At 42.4% G+C, this 23,396-nt stretch overlaps 2 protein-coding genes across 2 annotated transcripts in view; one reads left to right on the forward strand and one right to left on the reverse strand.

Annotated features, from left to right (window-relative positions):
* The first annotated feature begins 309 nt into the window (after nt 1-309).
* Nucleotides 310-23,396, forward strand: part of LOC134437380 (uncharacterized) — an 85,669-nt gene continuing 62,582 nt past the window's right edge. The window contains exons 1-3 of the mRNA XM_063186873.1: nt 310-487; nt 581-835; nt 966-1,061. Coding sequence (XP_063042943.1) covers nt 310-487; nt 581-835; nt 966-1,061 — 529 coding nt within the window. The remainder of the gene's footprint in view (nt 488-580; nt 836-965; nt 1,062-23,396) is intronic.
* On the reverse strand, nt 18,142-22,725 carry LOC134437999 (gamma-aminobutyric acid receptor-associated protein-like). Its single transcript, XM_063187585.1, has 3 exons — nt 22,560-22,725; nt 21,589-21,707; nt 18,142-19,139 (listed from the first exon to the last, which is right to left on the reverse strand). Exons 1-3 carry the CDS (start codon nt 22,723-22,725, stop codon nt 19,059-19,061), a joined length of 366 nt encoding a protein of 121 aa, XP_063043655.1. The 3' UTR covers nt 18,142-19,058.

Raw genomic sequence — 23,396 nt, forward strand, 5'->3', positions numbered from 1 at the left:
AGAGAGAGAGAGAGATTTATGTTGATAACAGGTCAGCATGGAGTATAATATGGCCTCAAACAGTGTTTGGTACTGTGAACCATTTTTAACATTTAACTGCTGATATCAATTGTGTTATCCAAAAATGTTGTCTGCGCTACGTTTCTTCTTGAGACCAATATGCTCTGTGTGTGTTGAGGCTTTGGATTGAAATCACATGGTCTCTCCTTTCCAGAATTGAAGCCCCATCTTGTATTAAATCAGAAGCCACAGCTATTCACCGGAGACTCTGTCACTCTGACGTGTGAGTTGGGCATTAGATCTGGTTTGATGTTCTACTGGTACAGAGACACCCAGACTTCTACTCCTGTGTCCCAGACTGGTGGAAACTCCTACAGCATCAGCTCTGCTAAAGTGTCTGATGGAGGACAGTACTGGTGCAGAGCTGGGAGAGGAGACCCAGTCTACTACACACAGTACAGCAATGAGGCCCTGCTAAATGTTACAGGTTAGTTTGACTTGGAAAATGATATCTAAAGAACACAGAGCTTTATAAACTATCATGGAAGTATAATGTATGTCATTTTTCATGTCTGTATAGCTAGTGTGATCCTGGAACATCCTGTCCATCCTGTGATGGAAGGAGATCCTCTGACTCTGCGCTGTAGATATCGCAATCAGCCATCAAACATCAGTGCTGCCTTCTATAAAGATGGGGCACTCCTCCACACCTCCAGCACAGGAGAGATGACCATCCCTGCAGTCTCAAAGTCACATGAGGGCCTCTACAAGTGCAACAACACAGAGAAAGGACAGTCACTAGAGAGCTGGATCACAGTGATGCACAAAATGACAGGTTAGGAATTTTAGTGACTTTTTGCTGGTTACGTGTTCATCAATGTCACACGATTGTTTTTTAGCATTTTATTAGGCCTATTTAGTCACATTCTTAAAAATGTTTCTGCTATCATCGGGTTCTTATTCAGGATCCATGGTGGCAGTTGGTGTGGTGGTAGGCTTGGTCATAGCCTCAGCTTTGGTCATTTTACTTGTCCTGCTTCATCACAAACGGAAATCTAAAGGTAAGACAAAAAATGTAGCATTAGGCCTACACAAAAGTCAATGGTTTAAGGTCTAGAAGATACAGTATATTTCACTATTATGCACGCTTGAGAGGGTAATACTTATTTATTTTTTTAGGTTCTACAACAGCAAGCCTGTAAGTTTGATATTCTCTCTCTCTCTCTCTCTCTCTGTATGTGCGTGTGTGTGCACACTCCGAGTTCCCCTTTTTTATTGTGAACTTGTCTCTGTCCCCCTCTAGTGGCCATCAGAGTAGCGGGTACAATGGACAACAAGCAACAGCATCAGGTAGAAGAGTTAAGAGCATTTGACATAATTTACTGTAAGTTAAAGTAAGCTTCATGTTAGTCTTGATAACGATCCTTGTGGAAGGAAACTTGTCTGACAGGGTGATAATATACACATAGGCTACACACAATGGAGAAATGGGCTGATTTATTCACATGCAAGGAGATAATGTTGCTATGACACAAGTGGAAAGTATTGACTCGTTTTGCTAATGTATTTGATGCAACCATTTCATTTCTAATAAACATTTGACAAATTTCCCCCAAAACTTTCCCTAGGTTACCCATATGTAAAGCCTTAAGAACAGAGCAAAATGTTGAACACAAAAGCTACTCTTTATTTCCACAACTCAATTATCGTCCCTTCAATATTCCTCCCACTACTATAGGTGGCGCCGTGGCTGGAGCCAGTGATGTGGTATATGTCGACATCAAGCCCAAAGAAAATGGTGACAAGAAGAACAAAAAGGAGAAAGGTCAGTCAGACATAACTTTGTGCTTTTCAAAATGGACTTGTATACTATGCTCCAACCAGTGTCCAGTTCAAATGGTTGAATAGGGGTATTTTATGTAAGGGTTAACGTTCGGCGAGAAGGTCGCTACCGTGGAATAGCAGCACGACAGACTGGTGTCAAGCGCCCCGCAGCTTCCCGCAGCTACCCGCAGCTACTCTGGACTTTACGGTCCCATTCACTTCAATTCATTTTTTCGCAGCCAGAACAGGTTTTACAGATTTCGGACTGTGCCGACGCCGCTGGTGTCGTGCGAGGAAAACAACAATTGTGTCGGACGCTACACCTGGTCATGGAACGACATGCGTAACAAGAATGATCATAACTTGTGTCATTTCGAAGATAATTAAAGAAAACCATTTTCACAATGGGACTTCTCATAGACCTGTTTTTGCATGTCTCTCATCTCTTTGCATGTTGACTGTGCCGTCACAATGACAAGTTAACAAGGTGCACGGCGCACAGCTGTATGCGTCCAAAAAAGAAGAATAACATTTCACGATGTACATCTGGAAATAATTCACATCAAAGTGAAGTGTTATTACATAGGGCACCATGGTAATCAATATGTGTGTAAGAACATGTGAAAAAAATAAATCGGTCAGTTTGTCAAAGAAGACACAAAAGATATGCACCACAATGCACAGTATGCACCACACCGTGCTTTTCAATTATATAAAGAACAAATACTGACGGCACGAATGTTTCTTCCCTCAATAATCCCACGTCACATATCAATCAAGCAACTGAGCTAATGTGGCCACAAAGGGGCGGTATTGTACGCTACGCTGACACATTCGAAGTCCTCAGATACAGATAGGCCTACAGTCATGAATTACCTGACAAATTGCTGCTAGGCTATTGCAGTGGGAGTGCTACACTAAAGAACTGTGTCCCATATCTGCCCCTTTCATATTCATACATTGACAATTGAATTGACAAATGAAATACTAATATTTTACTGCGTCTTTTACAGGTGCCCGTATTCTTCAAGTCTGTCGTTACAGCGCAACGACGGTCAGCGCAGATGTGGCGATGTGAACACTCTTGCATTACACCTTTTGCATGTTGTACATGTCTCCAATCTTTTTGCATGTTGACTGTGCCGTCACAATTTCATGGTTAGGCAACAATGTGCACGACCAGAACAATGTAGGCCTACATATTGAAGGAACATCGTGGCATGATTAAAGTAAGGAACTTCGTACCACACATGTAGCCTAGTGCAAAAGGAAAATGCCTCATTTCTCTAAGCAGACAGACACTGTGGATATGCAGATACACGGTGTGCAATGACATGCCCCTGAATGATACGCTGAAGAAATACTGAAGGCACCTATTCAGCGAGCTGAATAAGCCTAATAATGTAGGCCCATATCAGGGGTGAGGTAACACAGCCTACACGTGTAGGCCTATTCAAATTGAATATTAAGGGGCCTTGAACCCACAATATGCAGAATGGCAGGCATGGCTGCATCCAAGCTATGCGCTTCATGGTGTTTGACCACACATCTCTTCGTTGTGCACCCCATCACTTCATATGCCTAGGCCCACTTCAGGAAGCAAGGACGTAATTATGCTGGGAGAATACATTCAATAGCATATGGTTTATGTAGATCTGTGAATCAAAGAAAAGGGGGGCGCACCTTGCATCAATTTGATGCAAGGTGCGCCCCCCTTTTCTTTTATTCTAAGTATTCATTTGGGACAGCACCCTTAAAAGTTATCAAGAAACCTGAGTGAAGCCTGCTACCTACTTGATTTATGTAGATCTGTGCCCACATGGTAGGCCTATTAGCCTACACCCTCCCATTCACTCAATCCATTTTTTGGAGCGATAACAGGTTGCCTACAGACAAACGGGCGGTGCCCACGCCGCTGTTGCTGTGCGAGGAAAACAACAATTGTCTCGGATGCTAAACATGACCATTAAACGGCTTGCTGATCAAGAATGGCATTTCCCGCATCAGGTCGAAGATAATCAAAGACATTCTCATCGCAATGGCCTTTGCCATTCACTCATCGTTTCAATCTCTCCAACTTTGCCTATGTTCACCGTGCAACTACCCTGACATGACAATAGGTATCCTATATCTTCCAACTACACATACAACGACACGGCAGCGCTTTTCATGTTGTAGTTTTTCACAGTAAACTTTACTGTCCCGACATGGTAATACGCAACCTGTAGGCTATTACCGTGTAACACACCAAGAACACAAAAAATGCTTTAGTCCTCCGAATTTGAACACATCTCACCACAAAAACACGCAGTGCGAACCACACAGTGTCCCTGAATGACATGCAGGACAGATAGGGGGGCACCTACATATTGCTGCTTCTCAAGCGCACGGCACATTTCAATCAAAACTAAGTCATAGGACCACCTAGGCTACATAATACTCCTCGTAATAGTAATAATGAATGTTGCTGAAATTACAATAATAGTCATTCACAAAAATATCACATGCAACAGAAATACTTCGGCCACAACTATGATTAGGCCTATCTGTAGGCCTAGGGGCGACATCATTTCACGTTCTCCTTCGAGCTTTGCGCTGCAGCCTTATGAGGCCAGCAGATGGCACCAGTCAATCATATATAGATTGGAGACATGTACAACATGCAAAAGGTGTAATGCAAGAGTGTTCACATCGCCACATCTGCGCTGACCGTCGTTGCGCTGTAACGACAGACTTGAAGAATACGGGCACCTGTAAAAGACGCAGTAAAATATTAGTATTTCATTTGTCGATGTATTTGGAGCATGACAGCTCACCCCAAACAAAGTCGCCAAAAACCTTGGCGTCATGATTGATGATGAGCTGTCATGCTCCAAATACATCGACTCAGTCACCCGGACCTGTCGATTCCAGATGTCCAACGTACGGAATATCAGACCTGTGCTGACACAATATTCTACACAACGACTGGTGCAGGCCACTGTCCTGTCCCGCGTTGACTACTGCAACTCGCTCATGACAGGCCTACCTGCTTGTGCGCTAAAACCTCTGCAGATGATCCAGAATGCGGCGGCACGGTTGATATTCAATCAACCCAAAAGGACCCATGTTACTCCTCTATTTATTGAGTTGCACTGGTTACCGATTGCCGCCCGGATCAAGCACAAGGCATTGACCCTTGCCTACAAAACCATCACAGGAACGGCCCCAGCGTATCTGAAGGACCTACTAACGCCCTATGTTACCGGAAGAGAACTGCGCTCATCCAGCACAAGCCGTCTGGCTCTGCCATCCAGTCGCTCTAGGTACTCCCAGTCAAGATTGTTCTCCGTTGTGGTACCCAAGTGGTGGAACGGTCTCCCAGAGGCAGCAAGACTAAGCACATCTCTTGCAGCCTTCAAGAAACAACTGAAGACCTTCCTCTTTCGAGAGAATCTACTAGACTAATGCTTGAACTGGCCTTGCCCCAGGGCAGACTCCTGACATGATGTTTAGTTTAGTTAGTTTGTGTGTGTGTACTCGTTATTTACTCTTTAACTAAAAAAAAACAAAAAACAAAAAAAAACTAACCCCTATTTGTCAATTCAATTGTCAATGTATGAATATGAAAGGGGCAGATATGGGACACAGTTCTTTAGTGTAGCGCTCCCACTGCAATATAGCAGCAATTTGTCAGGTAATTCATGACGGCCTATCTGTATCTGAGGACTTCGAATGTGTCATCGTAGCGTACAATACCGCCCCTTTGTGGCCACATTAGCTCAGTTGCTTGATTGATATGTGACGTGGGATTATTGAGGGAAGAAACATTCGTGCCGTCAGTATTTGTTCTTTATATAATTGAAAAGCACGGTGTGGTGCATACTGTGCATTGTGGTGCATATATTTTGTGTCTTCTTTGACAAACTGACCGATTTATTTTTTTCACATGTTCTTACACACATATTGATTACCATGGTGCCCTATGTAATAACACTTCACTTTGATGTGAATTATTTCCAGATGTACATCGTGAAATGTTATTCTTCTTTTTTGGACGCATACAGCTGTGCGCCGTGCACCTTGTTAACTTGTCACGGTGATTGCACAGTCAACATGCAAAGAGATGAGAGACATGCAAAAACAGGTCTATGAGAAGTCCCATTGTGAAAATGGTTTTCTTTAATTATCTTCGAAATGACACAAGTTATGATCATTCTTGTTACGCATGTCGTTCCATGACCAGGTGTAGCGTCCGACACAATTGTTGTTTTCCTCGCACGACACCAGCGGCGTCGGCACAGTCCGAAATCTGTAAAACCTGTTCTGGCTGCGAAAAAATGAATTGAAGTGAATGGGACCGTAAAGTCCAGAGTAGCTGCGGGTAGCTGCGGGAAGCTGCGGGGCGCTTGACACCAGTCACACTAGGTAGGCTAGCCAGGTCAACAGGTGTTGTCTATCACAGCAGCTGATTAGAGTGACAAAAGACCGCCCCCCCTGCGGAGTGATATGAAACATTCGCTTTAGTCACTGACTTGTATACAAGCCAGTGGCTTTAGCAGTGAACGTCTTGTTGCCATTGACAGCGGTAGCCAGGACAACGGGTGCTGTCTATCACAGCAGCTGATTAGAGTCTTGTTGAAAAGTCGCTTTAGCAGTGAAAAGTCTTGTTGCCATTGACAGCGGTCTGTTATAGACCAACCCGTTATCGAAAAATAACAGACGTGCGAACGTTGGGGAGCCCCGTTGAAATGAATGGAGCATTCGACTGATGACGTCACAACCATATAATAAGTGGTAATAACAGTTTGTTGTGAACCCCTCTTTCAGCCAAGACCAGTGCAGCCCAGTCAGACACCCTGTATTCTACGTTAAAGCCATCGAAGACTGCAGATAAAAGTAAAATCTTGTTCTTTATTTATATGGGCAGAACATGTACAGTACATGGCCATTGTTGTTGTATATTTGGTCATGGCCATGGTGTGTGTGTGTGTGTGTGTGTGTGTGTGTGTGTGTGTGTGTGTGTGTGTGTGTGTGTGTGTGTGTGTGTGTGTGTGTGTGTGTGTGTGTGTGTGTGTGTGTGGGTGTGTGTTGTCTTAGGTGAAGATGACGGTGACCCCAATGATGGAAATGATGTGACATATTCAGAGGTTACCATCAAGAACAAAAAGGCAAAGAAACGAGGTGAGCTGTATACCTGAGGTTACAGCACAAGGATGCTGCTGTTGCACGTTTTTTGCTTTTGCTGTTTATACAAACCCCAACTCCGATGAAGTTGGGACGTTTGGTAAACAGTGAATAAAATCAAAATGCTATCATTTTCAAAACATTCAATCTATTCATTGGATGGAGAATAGTGAAAAGACAACATATTAAGTGTTAAAACCGAGAAAAAATATTGTTTTGGGGGACATATGTACTCATTTCTAATTTGATAAATCCAACACGTCTCAAAAGAGTTGGGACGGGGATCAGTGAAATTTAGTAAACATCCAAATAAGATAAAACAACAAAGAAGAACATTTCAAAATGAATTGTACTGACGGACAATATAGGTGTCCAGGTATAAGATCATCACAGAGAGGCTGAGTCACTCAGAATTAAAGATGCAAAGGGAATAATTACCATAGTTATTACATACATTTTTGAATTCCCTTTGATTTACCACGATTGAGTGTATATAAGACATATTTTTGTTAATAAAATCATTGTATAGGTTCATGACATCATGAAATATATATTGGCTGTAGTCTCACTCTAATTCCTGGAGTGCTAGAGCTATTGAAAATTGACCATATTAAGAATGCTTAATGCATGAAAATGACACAGGGGTTTAACATTCTCCTAAGCACCTGAGCTCACTTGAAATAGACCCAGAAGACATGGGAAACTGTCCTTTGCTTACAGAAGTCAGCAGAAGTTGTAGAAGTCCATTCTTTTTGACAATAATAGAGCATTGCACATCCTGTGCTACAGTGAAAATGGACCATCCAACTTGTGTTAGTGCTAGCTTCAAAAGTCAGCCTCCATGATGGCATGCAGATGCAGTAGTGCATTGGTTAAGATGTTCTTACTCATCTGTAGAGTTAAATACAGTGCTGAATGGTATAAATGGGTTTTAAACAGCATGAAAAGCCACTCATGCATTATATTTTGAAGGGAGATCTTCGATTACTGCCACATATTAAGGTCAAATTGCATTCTCTACTATGTTTTAACAGTTTGGCTCCATCATAAGGACCAGCATGTGATAAAATGGTGGGTTTTTGGTCAAGACCTGTCACACTGTAAGCACTACAGAAAGGAAAACATTGCAAAACATGACAAGGAATACACCCACCATTTAAGCTGGTGAAATCATGTCCAAGATAGGAATTAACACTGTTTTTTATATAAAATCATCTCATCGGTTAATGTATTTAACTGTTAAGTGTTGTATTTTGTTTTTTTTTAGTCTTCCTCGACATTTGCTGCCATTTATTGTCCCCGTCCCAACTCTTTTGAGACGTGTTGGATTTCTCAAATTAGAAATGAGTACATATGTCCCCCAAAACAATATTTTTTCTCGGTTTTAACACTTAATATGTTGTCTTTTCACTATTCTCCATCTAATGAATAGATTGAGTGTTTTGAAAATGATAGCATTTTGATTTTATTCACTGTTTACCAAACGTCCCAACTTCATCGGAGTTGGGGTTAGTATTTGATTGATTGTCGATTCCGTGTCAACTCATCTTACAAATTGAAAATATCACTTCATTAGCGCTAATGGTAACGAAATTGCAATGACCCAAGGGACCTATGAGTGGTTGATGGGATTATACGTTGTTTTTTTCATTAGTTGTTGTTGTTGTTGTTGTTGTTATTGTTTTGACATGTTAAGGTTCTGCTGGTCCCAGTGATGTCACCTACGCTGATGTGCACATCAAGATGAAGCCTCTGAAGAGTACAGGTAAGACCCCTCCCCAAAGGAGCTCTAGCTAAGGTACAATGGGTGGATTCCAATATGCGAACTTCCGTCCTTCCTTTCTCACTTGCCTGCTTGTGACCTCATGATGACGTCACCAGCAACAGAAAATGAATTTAATATCTTGCAAAAGTAGAATTCTTATGTCATTTTCTCATTTGCAATCGGGATGGTGAATGAAGAACAGTCATCCAAAAATTGTTGTGGCTAGGCTGACAGCTGGGAAACTTTATTGTTTTCTCCACGGAGGCGGGGCGTCAGCAACATGCGAGGCCACAAGCACAAGTGGAGGACGGAAGTCTGCATATTGGAATGCACTGACTGATCTCACTCTGCTGATTAGTAAGAACAGAGCCTCTGGAAATGAATATGGAAACGTGAGTTTCAAATCATTTGGGTAATAATGATACTGGAAAATAAATGCTAAACTTTCAGTGGAGCATGAAGCGGCAAGATGATTGGAACACTGTTTGTTCAGTTCAGCATAATGATTGGCTGTTGGCAGTAAAACAGGTCCCATTTTTTTCTATTGATGATTTTCTCATAGAAAGAGCTTTCCTATTAGAATAACTTTGGTATCGTTACCTCTGGTTGGTCATTGATTTGCTGTATCAGCCAATGCTTTTATGTCCATAGGTCATTCACTAGCTTTCAACTAGTGAAGAACACTTCTGGGGAGTCTGGGGAATCATAACTCCTATGAAACCTTTACTACTCAGAATTGACTTTGGCTTTAGATATAGGACTACTATACATGACACAGAACAAAACAGCGCTGACTTTATATGACATGTTGACTTGCGTGCCAATATGCAGACAAACCTGTCCAAAAAACATACAAGACAATTTTTTGTCTCTGCTTCTCTTATAGCCAAACCAACTTCCCCTAAAGAAGACACCATTTACTCATCCATCCAGCATCAGTGTGTGTGTGTGTGTGTGTGTGTGTGTGTGTGTGTGTGTGTGTGTGTGTGTGTGTGTGTGTGTGTGTGTGTGTGTGTGTGTGTGTTTTTGTGTGTGTGTGTGTGTGTGTGTGTGTGTGTGTGTGTGTGTGTGTGTGTGTGTGTGTGTGTGTGTGTGTGTGTGTGTGTGTGTGTGTGTGTGTGTGCGTGCGTGCGCACGTGCATTTTTGGGACACATTCTCAGTTGTGTCATTTTATCATGTCTCTTATAATCACATATAAGTTCTCCTCAGCCATGAGTGTCTGTTTGTCTTGTTCATTTCATTGTGTTCCTGTCAAGAAAACGTACCCTTATGTTGGGGCTGGTCAATGCTTTGTCTTACCTAATACTGTTTTTGACACGATGGTCCACTGATGCATCGTTTTTCCTGTTCCCATGTTGCAGATGCAGGATCTGGTGATGCAACCTATGCACAAGTTAGGAAGAAAGGCAAGAAACCTGAAACCCAAGGTAAACATAAACACAAAATATAGACTCTTACTAAAGGAACATGCATTATACTGTATGAACACACATTTTGTAGTACACGGTCATGTTTTTAATTTTGTAATTTACTGAAACCTACCAAGATTTCTTGAACCCTGAAAAGATCTGATCATTTTGAGTCCAATTAATTGTTTATTGTTTGTAAGTTATTGTATTGTCTGGAGATAGTTACATTGTTTGTTATCATTTGTCTCCGATTATTTCCAAGTGTTTGGTAAACATTAGATTATTTTAATGGAACATAATGTTTACCAATGTTTACCACACTATTGGCCTACTGTGCTCATATATATATATATATTTTTTTTTTTTACATTTGCGTGGGGTTAATTCACTTTTTTCATTCATTTTTATCTTGTTCGCAGATGTCTGAGTCATGGACACATGAGACCATGCAATGCTGTGTAACAAAGACATATTATAGTTAGCCAGGTGAGACTTTGACTGGGATTATGGATTCCGAAGTTGTGCCAGTAAAATGACCATTCATTGCCTGACTTTGCTACTGTGTGTTTTTGATGTTTTGGTACTGATTAGGCTACATAATGGGCCTATATTTTTTAGGTGTGATCACAGCTTTTTTGTCATTACAGTATAATGTTTATTGTTGTAGGGATTTTCTTTTTCACTTTGACATTTGTGTCTTAAAGGGACACAATGTAGGATTACGTGCCCATGTCATGCCTGTCTCTAAATCTTCAACGTTATGAAAACATGCTGTTTTACTAAGCTTTCTGTGTGAATGTGTTTCTTCCCACAGTGCCAGCAGTCAATGAAAATGTGAATATGTCTCTGGTGGTACGTAAAGGGAATTTTTCGTTTGAGAAGCTTTTCCCCCAATGTTCATTCGGGTCGGTCTGCTAAAAGTTACATTCTGGGTTTTCTGACAGCGGGCCGCGAAAGTGGTTAGGAGAGTCATCGTTCACTTACTTATGACTCAAATAAGCATCGACTGACTCGGCTATAGTTAATTAAACTTTTAATAAAAATAATGTGGCCAGTATTTCATACATTTGACATGCATATTTTTATCCAAAGCAAGTTAAGTTTTTACAGGGTATGGATTACAGCCTATGGAGCATGGGTGCCTTCTTTGAGGGTACTTCAGCCATGGATAAGAGTTAAGGGACAGTTGTTCATCCTATTGTTAAGGGTAGGATTCAAATTAGTTTCATATAGACTGGAGTCTTCCCTATGTGCTGTATAATGGAACTTATATGCCATGCCATATATATATAGCTATTTAGTACTTAAGGCAAACATTTTTAAAGCTTCAACATGATTGTGTAATATAGGCCTAGTGGTGTTTTTATATAGTAGGCCTATATTTTTTATAAATCATGATAATATGAACAGCTTTGTTTGTTTCTTTTTTATGTACTATTTTTTTAATAGGAAGCTTGAATGTATTATATTTATTGTGATAAACATGAATGCACACATGATGCAGTATTTTTCTATTTTTAATATATTTTAATTTTTGTTTTGTTCTGTTCTTTCATTTTTGTATTTGTATCCACTTTCATATAGTTACATTCTGTGTGCTGTAATTTTTTTTTTTAACATTAAAATGTTTTCAGCCAGGGAATGAATGCTTGTGTTTCTAGGTAAGGTGATGACACACTGCGGGTCCATTTCAATATCTGATCTCCTTGTGCTTGTAGCCTTATGATGTGAGGCAAGACACCATTAATGATGATTGAAGTTGTATTCTATTGGCTCGTTCAAAAAGTTCCCGAGCTTATGTTTTGTGTGACGACACACGCATCATCAACATGGCGCCCATGCATGCAACTGGCATGTAAACAGTATCATAAATGCTCAAATGTCATCTTGTAGCCACTATCAACAACACCAGTTAATGTCATTCAATTGCAAATGCCCATATGGCAGTAATGCTGGTCTCTGCCTGTTTAATTTAGCCTACTTAAACTAAAATGGTATGGCGTGGATGTGGAGGCTCAAGGGGGGTAAAAAAAGAAAAGAGGACCAAAAATAAAACAGGCATGATTTCCGATTGTTCCGGGATCTGTGCCGTTCATGTGCCAAAGTCCAGAATTCGGTTGTCACGTGAGCAGTGTCGTCAGCTGTCTCGAGAGGAGCCTGTGAAGGCAACATATGTCTGGCAAAAGCACTATTCAGGTCATTTTCCTCATTTGCAATCAGGATGTTGAATGGGGAAAAGCTAGCCAGGCCACGCCCTCGTAGTGACGCAACACCTTCGCCGTTGCAACTAGTCAGGTCAAGAGCAATAAGCCCATACGACTTTGTTGCTGTCGACCAACGTTGACGGAAGCACGTGAGCGAGAACTTGTTGTCACGATGTGGGTGTTATTAAATACAGCGCATTTAAAGTCGGCCACAAATATGAACGAGACGATGAGCTCGCACCGGTTTGCTCTACTAACACACCATGTGTGAGGAGTGGGGGGACAGGCAGTGAGGAGGAGCTGAAGTGGGGACCTGCGCAAACTTGTGTAGAGGTGTGAGACAAGACCCATATACACACGTGAGTGAGTTGTTGACCAACCAGTTCATGGGCGCGTGACCTCGGAGGCAGTCCGCCGACGAGCGTTGAAGGGGATAAGCAACTGCAGAGGTTGCAAGATCTGACTGCAGCCGCATTCATCCCGCGATAGTTTTACACCATGTGACATGTCACCTCGTAAACGCAACGTCGACGAAATTTCGAAGTTTGACAGGAAATCTAACCGTCATGCAGCATTTTCCATCCAGGGTGCATTGCTGTCTAAATGCGCATACATGCGTTGACACATGTCGAATGCACCTAGTGAGAGTAGGCTACTTTCTGAGTTCCCGAAAATACGGCAACTCCTTTCACTTTGTCGTGAAGCAAACAACCATAAGCAAACCAAGGGAGGCGGGTCAACCATGCCGTTTGGGAAATGTAAATTGTTATGCTCTTGGGGCGGAATTCTCCCACCCGCTTAAGTAAAAAAAAAGTGTGCAACAGCGCCTCCGAGCTTACTAATGTTGCCTTCACCAGATCGGGACCTCTCGAGACAGCTGACGACACTGATCACATGACAATCGAGTTCTGGAGTTTGGCGCATGAACGCCACTGATCCCGGAACAATCGGGATTCATGCGTGTTTTGTTTTGGTTCTCTTTTCTTTTTTTCACCTCACCTTGAGCCTCCACACCCACGACATATAATTTTAGCTGAAGTAAGCTAAATTAAACAGAGACCAGCATTACTGACATATGTGCATCTGCAATTGAATGACATTGACTGGTGTTGTTGATAGTGATTACAAGATGATATTTTAGCATTTATGATACTGTTTACATGTCAGTTGCATGCATGGGCGCCATGTTGATGATGTGTGTGTCGTCACACAAAACACAAGTTCTATACTTCCGCCTGAGATCAACCTCGATAATTATCGATCTGACATTGCGTCACCAAATGTTCACTCCCACTTTCCCGAGGTTTTAGGTCGGCTTTCTGGGGATTCTCGATTTTTTGAACGAGCCATCAAGCCCGTGAGTAAACGGGGCTTACGCGCGATTTCATCACTTGCGCACTTTGGGTGGGGCCAGGCCAAAATCAGGGAGTTCCCCATGTTAATCAATCCTAAGCGGATTCTCCCGTCCACTTAAGCGTGTTTGCCTTTACGCGCATCAAAGGGCTGTAGTAAGGTCAAGCGCCACTATGAGGTAAAATGTAATATTGCATTTGATGCTGGCTTGGCTCGCATTTTGAACATGTTACACGGTATGCTTTGTTGATGTTCCTTACCGTCAGCGTGAGTCCAAATCGAAATTCATTCACAGTTCCACATAAACATCCTACATTAGAATAATTGTGACAAAATATGACCAGCTGCCCAGAGCATGTTCTCATATCGATGAACTTACAAACAAAAGCAGGTAATTAATGAATCAGTATGAGGATCATCATGTTGTCTCCACGGACGGTAACCAAAACCAAAAACACCTCGTTGCAGGTTGCACCATGCACAAGTTCTAGGCTAAATTGACAAGGCACGTCAGACTAAAGACCGCTGTTCCAGTCGTCCTCACAGCCACCCAAAGTATGCCTATTCAAAAACAACCTTCACCATTTTTACAATGTTGTAGCCACGACGTTAAGTAAAGGTTTTTTATTTCAACTCCTCCACTTGTGTGATTTATTGGAACTCGTGCATATGTGCATGTAACCTATTAAACTTTCTGAACTGATGCCCGACATACAAAACCACCACATACTGAGGTAGGCTACAGGTTGTCCTATCTGTTTTTGTAAGGCAGAAAATATTTCCTGAATGTCATTACAGCTAAACGTAAAAGGTAGGCCTACATATCAGAGCATGTCTTTGGCATTTCGCTTCTGGTCTCTATTACACCCCATCAGCTCCGCGTTTAAGTCCTGGCTTGGCATTGCATGCCCATGTCCAATTAATTCCCATGTCTGCGACAGAATATAAAGTTTTTTATCTCCGTTTTTTTTATGACGATCGATTTCCTTGTTCATTCTTCAGCATGCATGTAGCCTAAGTGTAATATGCTGACGGACAGCTGAGATCCACATATTTCCAATTATTTTAATGTCACGTTGCTGTACAGAGAAGCGGAGAAACACTTTTAAAAGTCAGCAAACAGGCCTACTATGTGTTTGTTTAACTGTGGGAATGATCAGCATTTTAAATCACTTTTTTATTTCCGGAATTGTCCAGGCAACACGCCAAACTCCATTTTCAACAAAACGTTCAATCGTGTTTATTATTTCAATCAACCTGTTGCGCACCAAAACGCTCAGCTGAGTTCCCGCCAAAGGGACACATCGCGTTTCCATCCCATTATCTCACCTCCTATACTTGCCTTCTGCTTGTGAAAAGGAGCGGAGGTTAGATTTTGAAACGCTTTTGCAAGAGGACTTTTGGCACGTGGTTTTAAATTCAAAGTTAAAGTTCAGTGTTGGATCTCAATGGACTGCTGAGGTTTTCACATGGTTGATCTGAAAATCCATGCTCCACGTTTTTTTGGTAGCCACAACTGATGAGAAGACTCATCCCCCCATTTAGCATATCACACCCATGTTGGGCTACGCGCTGTTTTTGAGTTAAGCGCAAGGGGTGTGGCGACGTTACAGAGGGGAGAATACGCGCAAGATGAAAGCACGTAAAATGTGCGCACGTAAAACTGACTTAAGTGGAGACAGGAGAATTCCGCCCTTGGTCAGACCAAAGCTCGAAGAGATTTGAACGTTGATGATAATCAGGCTAGGCAAAAGCTGCTCGCCCGCGGCTGATAGCAGGGTATATTTTTTGTTTTTGTTTCCCATGGGGGCGGGACGACACAGCTGTAAGAGGCCACAAGCAAAAGAAAAGTGGGAGGAACTAGCTAAAGCAGTGGTTTTCAACCTATGGGTATTCCAAGTGGGCCTTGAAATCATTTTCCAAAAATAATAATCATATTTTGGTGTGTGTTGCTGTTGATTTATTAGAGTTTTATTCTTAATTGGGTCAGACGTGGGCCCTGAACATTTTTGACAATTTCGAGTGGGCCCCAAGTTGAAAAAGGTTGGGAACCCCAGAGCTAAAGGATAACTCCAGCCAATTTCTTCAACATGCAATTGTAATGCTCACATTACCCTGGACTTGTCACTACCTGTTTTTTTTTTTCTCAGCCTTTTCTGAGATCCTGCTCATTGTAATGGGGTTAGGTGTTTGTTTACATGTCAAAAAATATATTTATTTATTTATTCCCAAAAACATCCAAAAGGTAATGCAACATCAGCAGACAACTTAGCTAACAGCGATACCTTTTGGGAAAATATTTGGAGTAGGCCTATGTTAAGTTTTTTTAAAATGTAAATGAAAGGGCTGATCCAAAAACTGCAGCATCACCGGGTACTGACAGGTCAAGGGTAGCGTGAGCAATGCAAGATAATGAAATTGGAAGGAGAGCTCCTTTAACTGTTGTGGTCTGTAAGCACAGTCAGAGGGTGCATTCCAATATGCGACCTTGCATCCTCCACTTATGCTTGTGGCCTCACGTTTTGCTGATGCTCTGCCTCCATGGAGAAAACACAGAAATTTCCCCGCTGTCAGCCAAGCCAAAACTATTTTTGGGGGACTATTCTTCATTCACCATTCAGTTTGCAAATGAGAAAATGTCTTGACAACTGAGCTTTTGCAAGATATTGAAATATAATGCTGTTGTCAGTGATGTCATCATAACATTTTACTTCCTGGTACGATGCCACAAGCACAAGTGGAGGACGCAAGGTTGCATATTGGAACACACCCACTATATATAAGCTTGAAGAAACATTGGAATCCCTAAACATCCCAAAATGCTGTTCTTTTTACCTTCGCCAAGACAAAGTCGGCGAAGGTTATGTTTTGACCGCTGTGTATTTATTTATTACCTTCGCCAAGACAAAGTCGGCGAAGGTTATGTTTTGACCGCTGTGTATTTATTTATTAATATGTTTGATTGATTGTTTGTTTGTTTGTACTTCGTATAACTCAGACAGAACTGAGCCGATTTTTATGAAATTTGGTGGGATGATTGGTCATGACCCAAGGAACAATCGATTCGTTTTTGGGAGTGATTGGGTCAAAGGTCAAAGGTCAAGGTCAAAATGTTTGTTTGTACTTCGTATAACTCAGACAGAACTGAGCCGATTTTTATGAAATTTGGTGGGATGATTGGTCATGACCCAAGGAACAATCGATTACTTTTTGGGAGTGATTGGGTCAAAGGTCAAAGGTCAAGGTCACGAAAAGGTCAAAAACGTACATTGAGCCGATTTATATGAAATTTACTGGGATGATTGGTCATGACCCAAGGAACAATCGATTACTTTTTGGGAGGGATTGGGTCAAGGGTCAAAGGTCACGAAAAGGTCAAAAACGTAAATTCAGCTGATTTTTATGAAATTTACTGGCATGATTGGTCATGACCCAAGGAACAATCGATTACTTTTTGGGAGTGATTGGGTCAAAGGTCAAGGTCACGAAAAGGTCAAAAACGTTTTTTTTTGCCAAGCACTATATGCCAGAACAACGTGTGCATGCGGAATTGAATAAGAGGTCAAGACTGGGCCAAATATGTAATATTACGATATTCCGGTCCGATTTAAATGAAACTAACACCAAAATTTGGAGAATGTTACGCCCCACACTCTGAAGATGGCCAGAAAAAAATAAGTGGCGTAGGCGAAGGTTTGCGCTCTACCGAGTGCCCATTCTAGTTTGTTAATATGTTTGTTTGTTTGTTCTTCGTCTAGCTCAGACAGAACTGAGCCGATTTTTATGAAATTTGGTGGGATGATTGGTCATGACCCAAGGAACAATCGATTAGTTTTTGGGAGTGATTGGGTCAAAGGTCAAAGGTCAAGGTCAAAATGTTTGTTTGTACTTCGTATAACTCAGACAGAACTGAGCCGATTTTTATGAAATTTGGTGGGATAATTGGTCATGACCCAAGGAACAATCGATTACTTTTTGGGAGTGATTGGGTCAAAGGTCAAAGGTCAAGGTCACGAAAAGGTCAAAAACGTAAATTCAGCCGATTTTTATGAAATTTACTGGCATGATTGGTCATGACCCAAGGAACAATCGATTACTTTTTGGGAGTCATTGGGTCACAGGTCAAGGTCACAAAAAGGTCAAAAACGGGTTTTTTTTGCCAAGCACTATATGCCAGAACAACGTGTGCATGCGGAATTGAATAAGAGGTCAAGACTGGGCCAAATATGTAATATTACGATATTCCGGTCCGATTTAAATGAAACTAACACCAAAATTTGGAGAATGTTACGCCCCACACTCTGAAGATGGCCAGAAAAAAATAAGTGGCATAGGCGAAGGTTTGCGCTCTACCGAGTGCCCATTCTAGTTTTACATTGAAATACCAGTTTTGATTCCTTTTAAGAAAGAGACAGTATGCAGTCTTTTAGAGTAGTTTATATTGTTATGAATGAAAGGTACCAGTAATGCAGCTGTATACAGAGTTCAAATCAAATAAAAATAAAAACTCACAGAACCAAAACGATAAGAAAAAAAACATTGTCCTGTTTAAAACAAAAAGCATAAATCAATGCAGCTTACGAAAACTCTTCATAAATCAACTTCGCTAAATCCACTAAGATACAATATTTAACAATTTTATTAAAAATCATGATCACATCGCAGAGCAGAAACAAAAGATCCAGGACTGCTTCGTCTGAATTTCACCCTCTTTTTTTTACCATGATTTCCTAAAAGCCTAGAACACAACGAAAAACCTGCCTAACAGGGAATTAAATTACTTTCATCTAAAATTTCAGAGACTTACTCGTCAAATAACTCTACATGCCTGTTAAAAGTTTTTGACCATTCACCTTGTGCAAAAGGACACAACTATGATCCCTTTCCCCTCCCCCCAGGGTTTTTTCCTCCACCTTTGACTTAAAATCATAAATATAGCCATGTCACGTACGCAGCTCTGCGTGATACTCAATTCTCTGCAATACTCACAATCATTGCTCACACTGGCCAATGGTACAGAGGAGAGTCGAAGAGTAACAGTCAGACTAACAGCAGAACAAAAGAGATGCAATTTTTTTTAAAAAGAGAGAGATGCGGTACTGGGAAGAAATCACAAAAGTGCATCAGCTTTTATGCTCAGGGGAACTCTAGGCTGCCGATCTGGGTTTATATATATTTATATATATAGCTTTAAATGGATGGAAGAGAAGAGAGGAGAAGAGAAGAGAAGAGAGGAGAAGAAAAGAGAAGAAAAGAGAAGGAGTGAGAGAGGAACAGATGGAGAAAGGGAAACGGAGGAGGAGGAGAAGGGTGGAAGGGGCAGAAAGGAGTGGGGGTTAAATTTCCCTTTGGCTGTCTCCGTAGACACTTTCGTCACTGTATGCAATGTACAGGAAGAAGTCCTCCTCGTGGTGCTCCTGAAACACAGAGAAAGAGAGAAACAAAAAATGTTAAACTTGTATTTTTTTTCTCGCACACCTCAGATGGCAGGTGCGTCGGAGATGGCCCATGGGTCACTCAGCAGACAATTTGAAAAAACTTGTTGTGTATTGAAGAAAACAGCGAAATGGGGTCAGTGTGCGGGAAATTTGTCAAATTGTCTGCAGAGAAACAAAAAACAAAGTCAGACTTCAGGGGAGGATTTTTGGTGGCCATCTTGGGAAACTGCACTATAGATGGTGGTAGCGGAGGGGAGGATCACACCCCCTTAGGAGAGAGAACTTGCATTGGTGACACTGGTTATGATGATTTATCTTGGTTTACCATAATGAATATCTTTGCTTGAGGTTTATTTTTTCCAGAGACGACTGGCAAGGTAGAGACAATTCATAAGGAGTTTTTTTTCCCAGGATTCATATGACAATAAGGCTCTAAACTGAAACCTTGTGGCAGCCATGTCCCGGTAAGGGCCAAAACATACCAAGGCGGAACGGAACGGTCGCAGGACGGACGCGGTCTTTCTGCTTAGTTTTGGCCGGCGTGCTTTTCTCTGCCTTGCACACTGACAGCGTCGGCGTGCGTGGCCAGTCCTATTCAAAACCCTAGCCACAGCCAAAGCTAGCATGCTACTTTGCCATTCATTTGAATGAGACACCGCCGGTGAAAAATACGCTCGAGTTCTATTTTCCAAATGCGCCGCGGAGCCGGCTCCCGCGCCGCTGACGCTCGACTACCGCCGGTTGGTGTGTAAGGACAGATAGGTTTCAATGTATTTTCACCGACGCCGGTAAAAAACGTGCCCGTTCCGCGACGCTTTACCGCCTTGGTGTGTAAGACCCCTNAGAGATGAGGAGAACGAATGGCGTCCAAAAGGGAAAGTCACACCCGTTTAGGAGACCAGACTTGATTCTCCTTTTTCACATTGGTGGCACGTTGCATTGAATCATACCGTGCACGATTCTTACCAAATTTGCTTTATACCTCTACTAAGACCTGCTGGAAGGCCTGGAATTCCGATTATGTGAATATTCCAAGGCCTACAGCAAACATCTTCTATTAGTGCATGCAAAGGAGTGTGGTCAAGTTTGGTCTCCTAAAGGGCACGTTGTTCACCCCCTCTTTTCTTTCTGTGGCATTTGGTGACGGCTAGCATGAGACGTGCGCTACTGCCATCTATAGTGCCAAGGGAAATCCATTCATTCTCAACCGTAAGACTCCAAAGGTCTCCTAACTGAAGGTCTAAAGGGGCGTTCACCTGACATCACCTGGATCCAGGAAATGCATGGACTCGAAGTATCTTATTCTAATAGAAGATGTTTTCCTACAGTACGTGTACGTGCTTTTGCAACTTATTATTATAATTAACTTGCATTTACGTGCATTTGCAACTTATTGTTACTGGATACATTAAAGTGTCAGCTAAGTGTAATGTAAGGTGTAATAAGTAAGGTGTAAGTGTCGGTGGCTCCAATGAACAATCTGACTTGGTGTAGCATATTGTTTCACTATTACGGTAGAGGTCTGGTCTACTTCTGCTAAGGAGTCGCAATGCGACTTGCAGTTATTATTTTTCAGGGTATTGGTTACAGTCCCTGCAGCACTGTGGGGTTCCGACCCTTGCTCAGAAGCACTTCAGCCATGGATAAAGTTGCAGGGAGAGGTCAGGTGGGATTTGAACCCACAACCCCCAGTCAGAAAGACCAACTCCCTAACCACTAGACCAAAAAGATGCACCCAGGGGCTTTTTATGCCTTTATTGACAGGATAGTATGAGATGCTGACAGGAAGTGAGTGGGAGAGAGAGATGGGGGAGGATTGGGAAATGACCCCGTAACCATGGGCATGAAAGCCCAAATGTGGGGAGCTTAGCGCCCCCCATATTGATGAAAGTTCAGTTTGACTGGTAGAAAAGATCAACTTAGTAGCCATTCTTCTGACCCATTAATGAGTGTGTGTTTGGATAGTAAGACTTAACGTCCCACTAGCCATGTTAGCTGCTGATGAAGAATGTAGAGCCCTGCGTGTGAGTTAGCCTGGTCCTGACCATCCCGTAATACTACCATTTCATTTCGTATTCATGGTCTGGAGGTTGTTTGATCTGACGCGATTGCAGGAAGCGGGAAGGACATTTTCTGAAAAATCAGGATAAGTTGTTGAACAAACATGTCTGACATGTATCTTTGGAGATGTAAGACCGTTTAACAGACATGTCGGACAGAACATCCTACCGTAGGATAAAATTACAATGTAGGACCGTTTGTCAGAGCACCGGCCAAATCCTACCGCTCAACATCGCTCCACAGACACAACAGTTACCAGACGTAGTGCGGAGCCAAGTCTTTTGGCGGAAGTACGTAGGATGGTGCGCGAGTGTGAGTGTGAGTGGCAGGTGGAGCAGTAGGGTGGGGTGGGGTCAGGGTGCAGTACCTGATACAGCAGCCCCATGGTGGCGGAGGTGGGGGGAATGACGTTGTTTACAAAGAAGAAAAGAGCGTCCTCAGCTCTCAGGTGAATTCTTTTCCGGATGAGGAAGTAGAACTGGCCCACTGCAGGGGAGAGAGAGAGAGAGAGAGAGAGACAAAAGGCAAAATGAGAGAGACAGAAAAAAGGTGGGGGGGCAACAGGGAGGGAGAGAAAGGTTGCGTGGGTGAGCGTGGGACATGTATTGACATGTCAAAACAAGTCTTCAATATGCCTGCTTCAGAGGGGAGATGGGTCTGTCTGTCCGGCTTATTCACTTTGGACGCTTGAAAGAGGAACAGACTTTTCTGTTTAGTTATTGATTATTCCATCACATCTTTTTTTTAAAGTTAATTTGGGCCTATATTTCTGACAGAGACAGTGAAGAGTATGTAAATCCATCTCTTATATGTGGGGACTTAGCGCGCTGCACCACAACGCCCCCATATTCCATCACATTTTTGAGATGAGACTGGTATCAAAGTCAGGGTTCCGACTCCTTTTTCATGAACAAATTCAAGCACTTTTCAAGCACCTCCAAGCACCAAATTTACAGTTTTTAAATATGTCACCTACTAGTTGAGTTTGCCCATGTCAGGATGATGGTCATGGGAAGCGCAGTGGAAGGGGGGTGTGGGGGTCTTCCCCCAGAACATATTGTTTTTAAGATGCAATTTCCTGCATTCTTATCAATTTTAGGGTGTCGAATGGCAAATCCCATCTGACATCTCACTCCCTCAGATTTTGTATGTACCTTACATTTATTTCTATTATTTGGTTTATTGAGTTTGACCTGACACAAATTTCAAGCATTTTCACAACCTTGAAAACACCTCAAGCATTTTCAAGGAATTTAAGCACCAGTGGGAACCCTGCAAAGTGGAGGACAGTGGAATCAGGTCGTCTACGAGTGATTTAGCACCTGGTTCCTCACGAACATGCGGTGTAGAACGACGGAGAGGTGCAGCGCTTTTCCGGCCGCACCCCGACCCGGTCACGAACGGCTCCGAGGGCCCCGGCTACTCCAGACCAACCGAAGCACTTAGGCACATCATGGGTATCGCTACGTCTGGGAGGAATTCTGACTTCCAGACATTCAGTCATAATCCCGCAGAAGGTAGCTTCGCACCAGAAGGTTCTCAGCCAAGCGCACAAACCAAGTGTCTGAACCTGTGGTTCCTCTTATACTGAGCAGGATTGCAACAACACATTATCAGGTAAAACTAACCTGTCTCATAACTGGTTATTTTTGAGGATGGTTATCAAAGTGGAGGACAGTGACCACCACTGGGAGGACACAAGGGGGTGCTAATAGGCCAGTCAATCCAGGGGTGCGTTTCCCCAATGTTAGCATTGAACTACAGATGTACTTTGTAGTTATCTACTTACTTCAAGGCGAAATCCGTGCATTTCTCGAAACCTTACTATTCCCACAGTAAGCCCAAAGTAGTGTGGCTACTTTCCTGAGTCCACACCGCTACTTACTTTCTTGGCATTGCAGTGCGTGACCAAAGAAGCAACAAGAGATAAGCATGATTGCCGAGTCATGATTCAGCTGTTTCCTCCTAAATTCAGTGCGTGAAGTAGAAAGCAATAGTGTACAACCACCACCAGCACATTTGATTGGATGTCACGACACCGTGACTCCGCTGTTTCCTCCACACACCTTGTAATTTCTTAGTGAAAAAACACGGGCGTGGCATTACAATCTGACACCGTCCGCACCAATAATGCAGTATTATCTGCATGCCGATTGGATTTCGTTTCATTCCGAG

Source organism: Engraulis encrasicolus, chromosome 21, assembly GCF_034702125.1.
Source record: "Engraulis encrasicolus isolate BLACKSEA-1 chromosome 21, IST_EnEncr_1.0, whole genome shotgun sequence".
Taxonomy (NCBI): domain Eukaryota; kingdom Metazoa; phylum Chordata; class Actinopteri; order Clupeiformes; family Engraulidae; genus Engraulis; species Engraulis encrasicolus.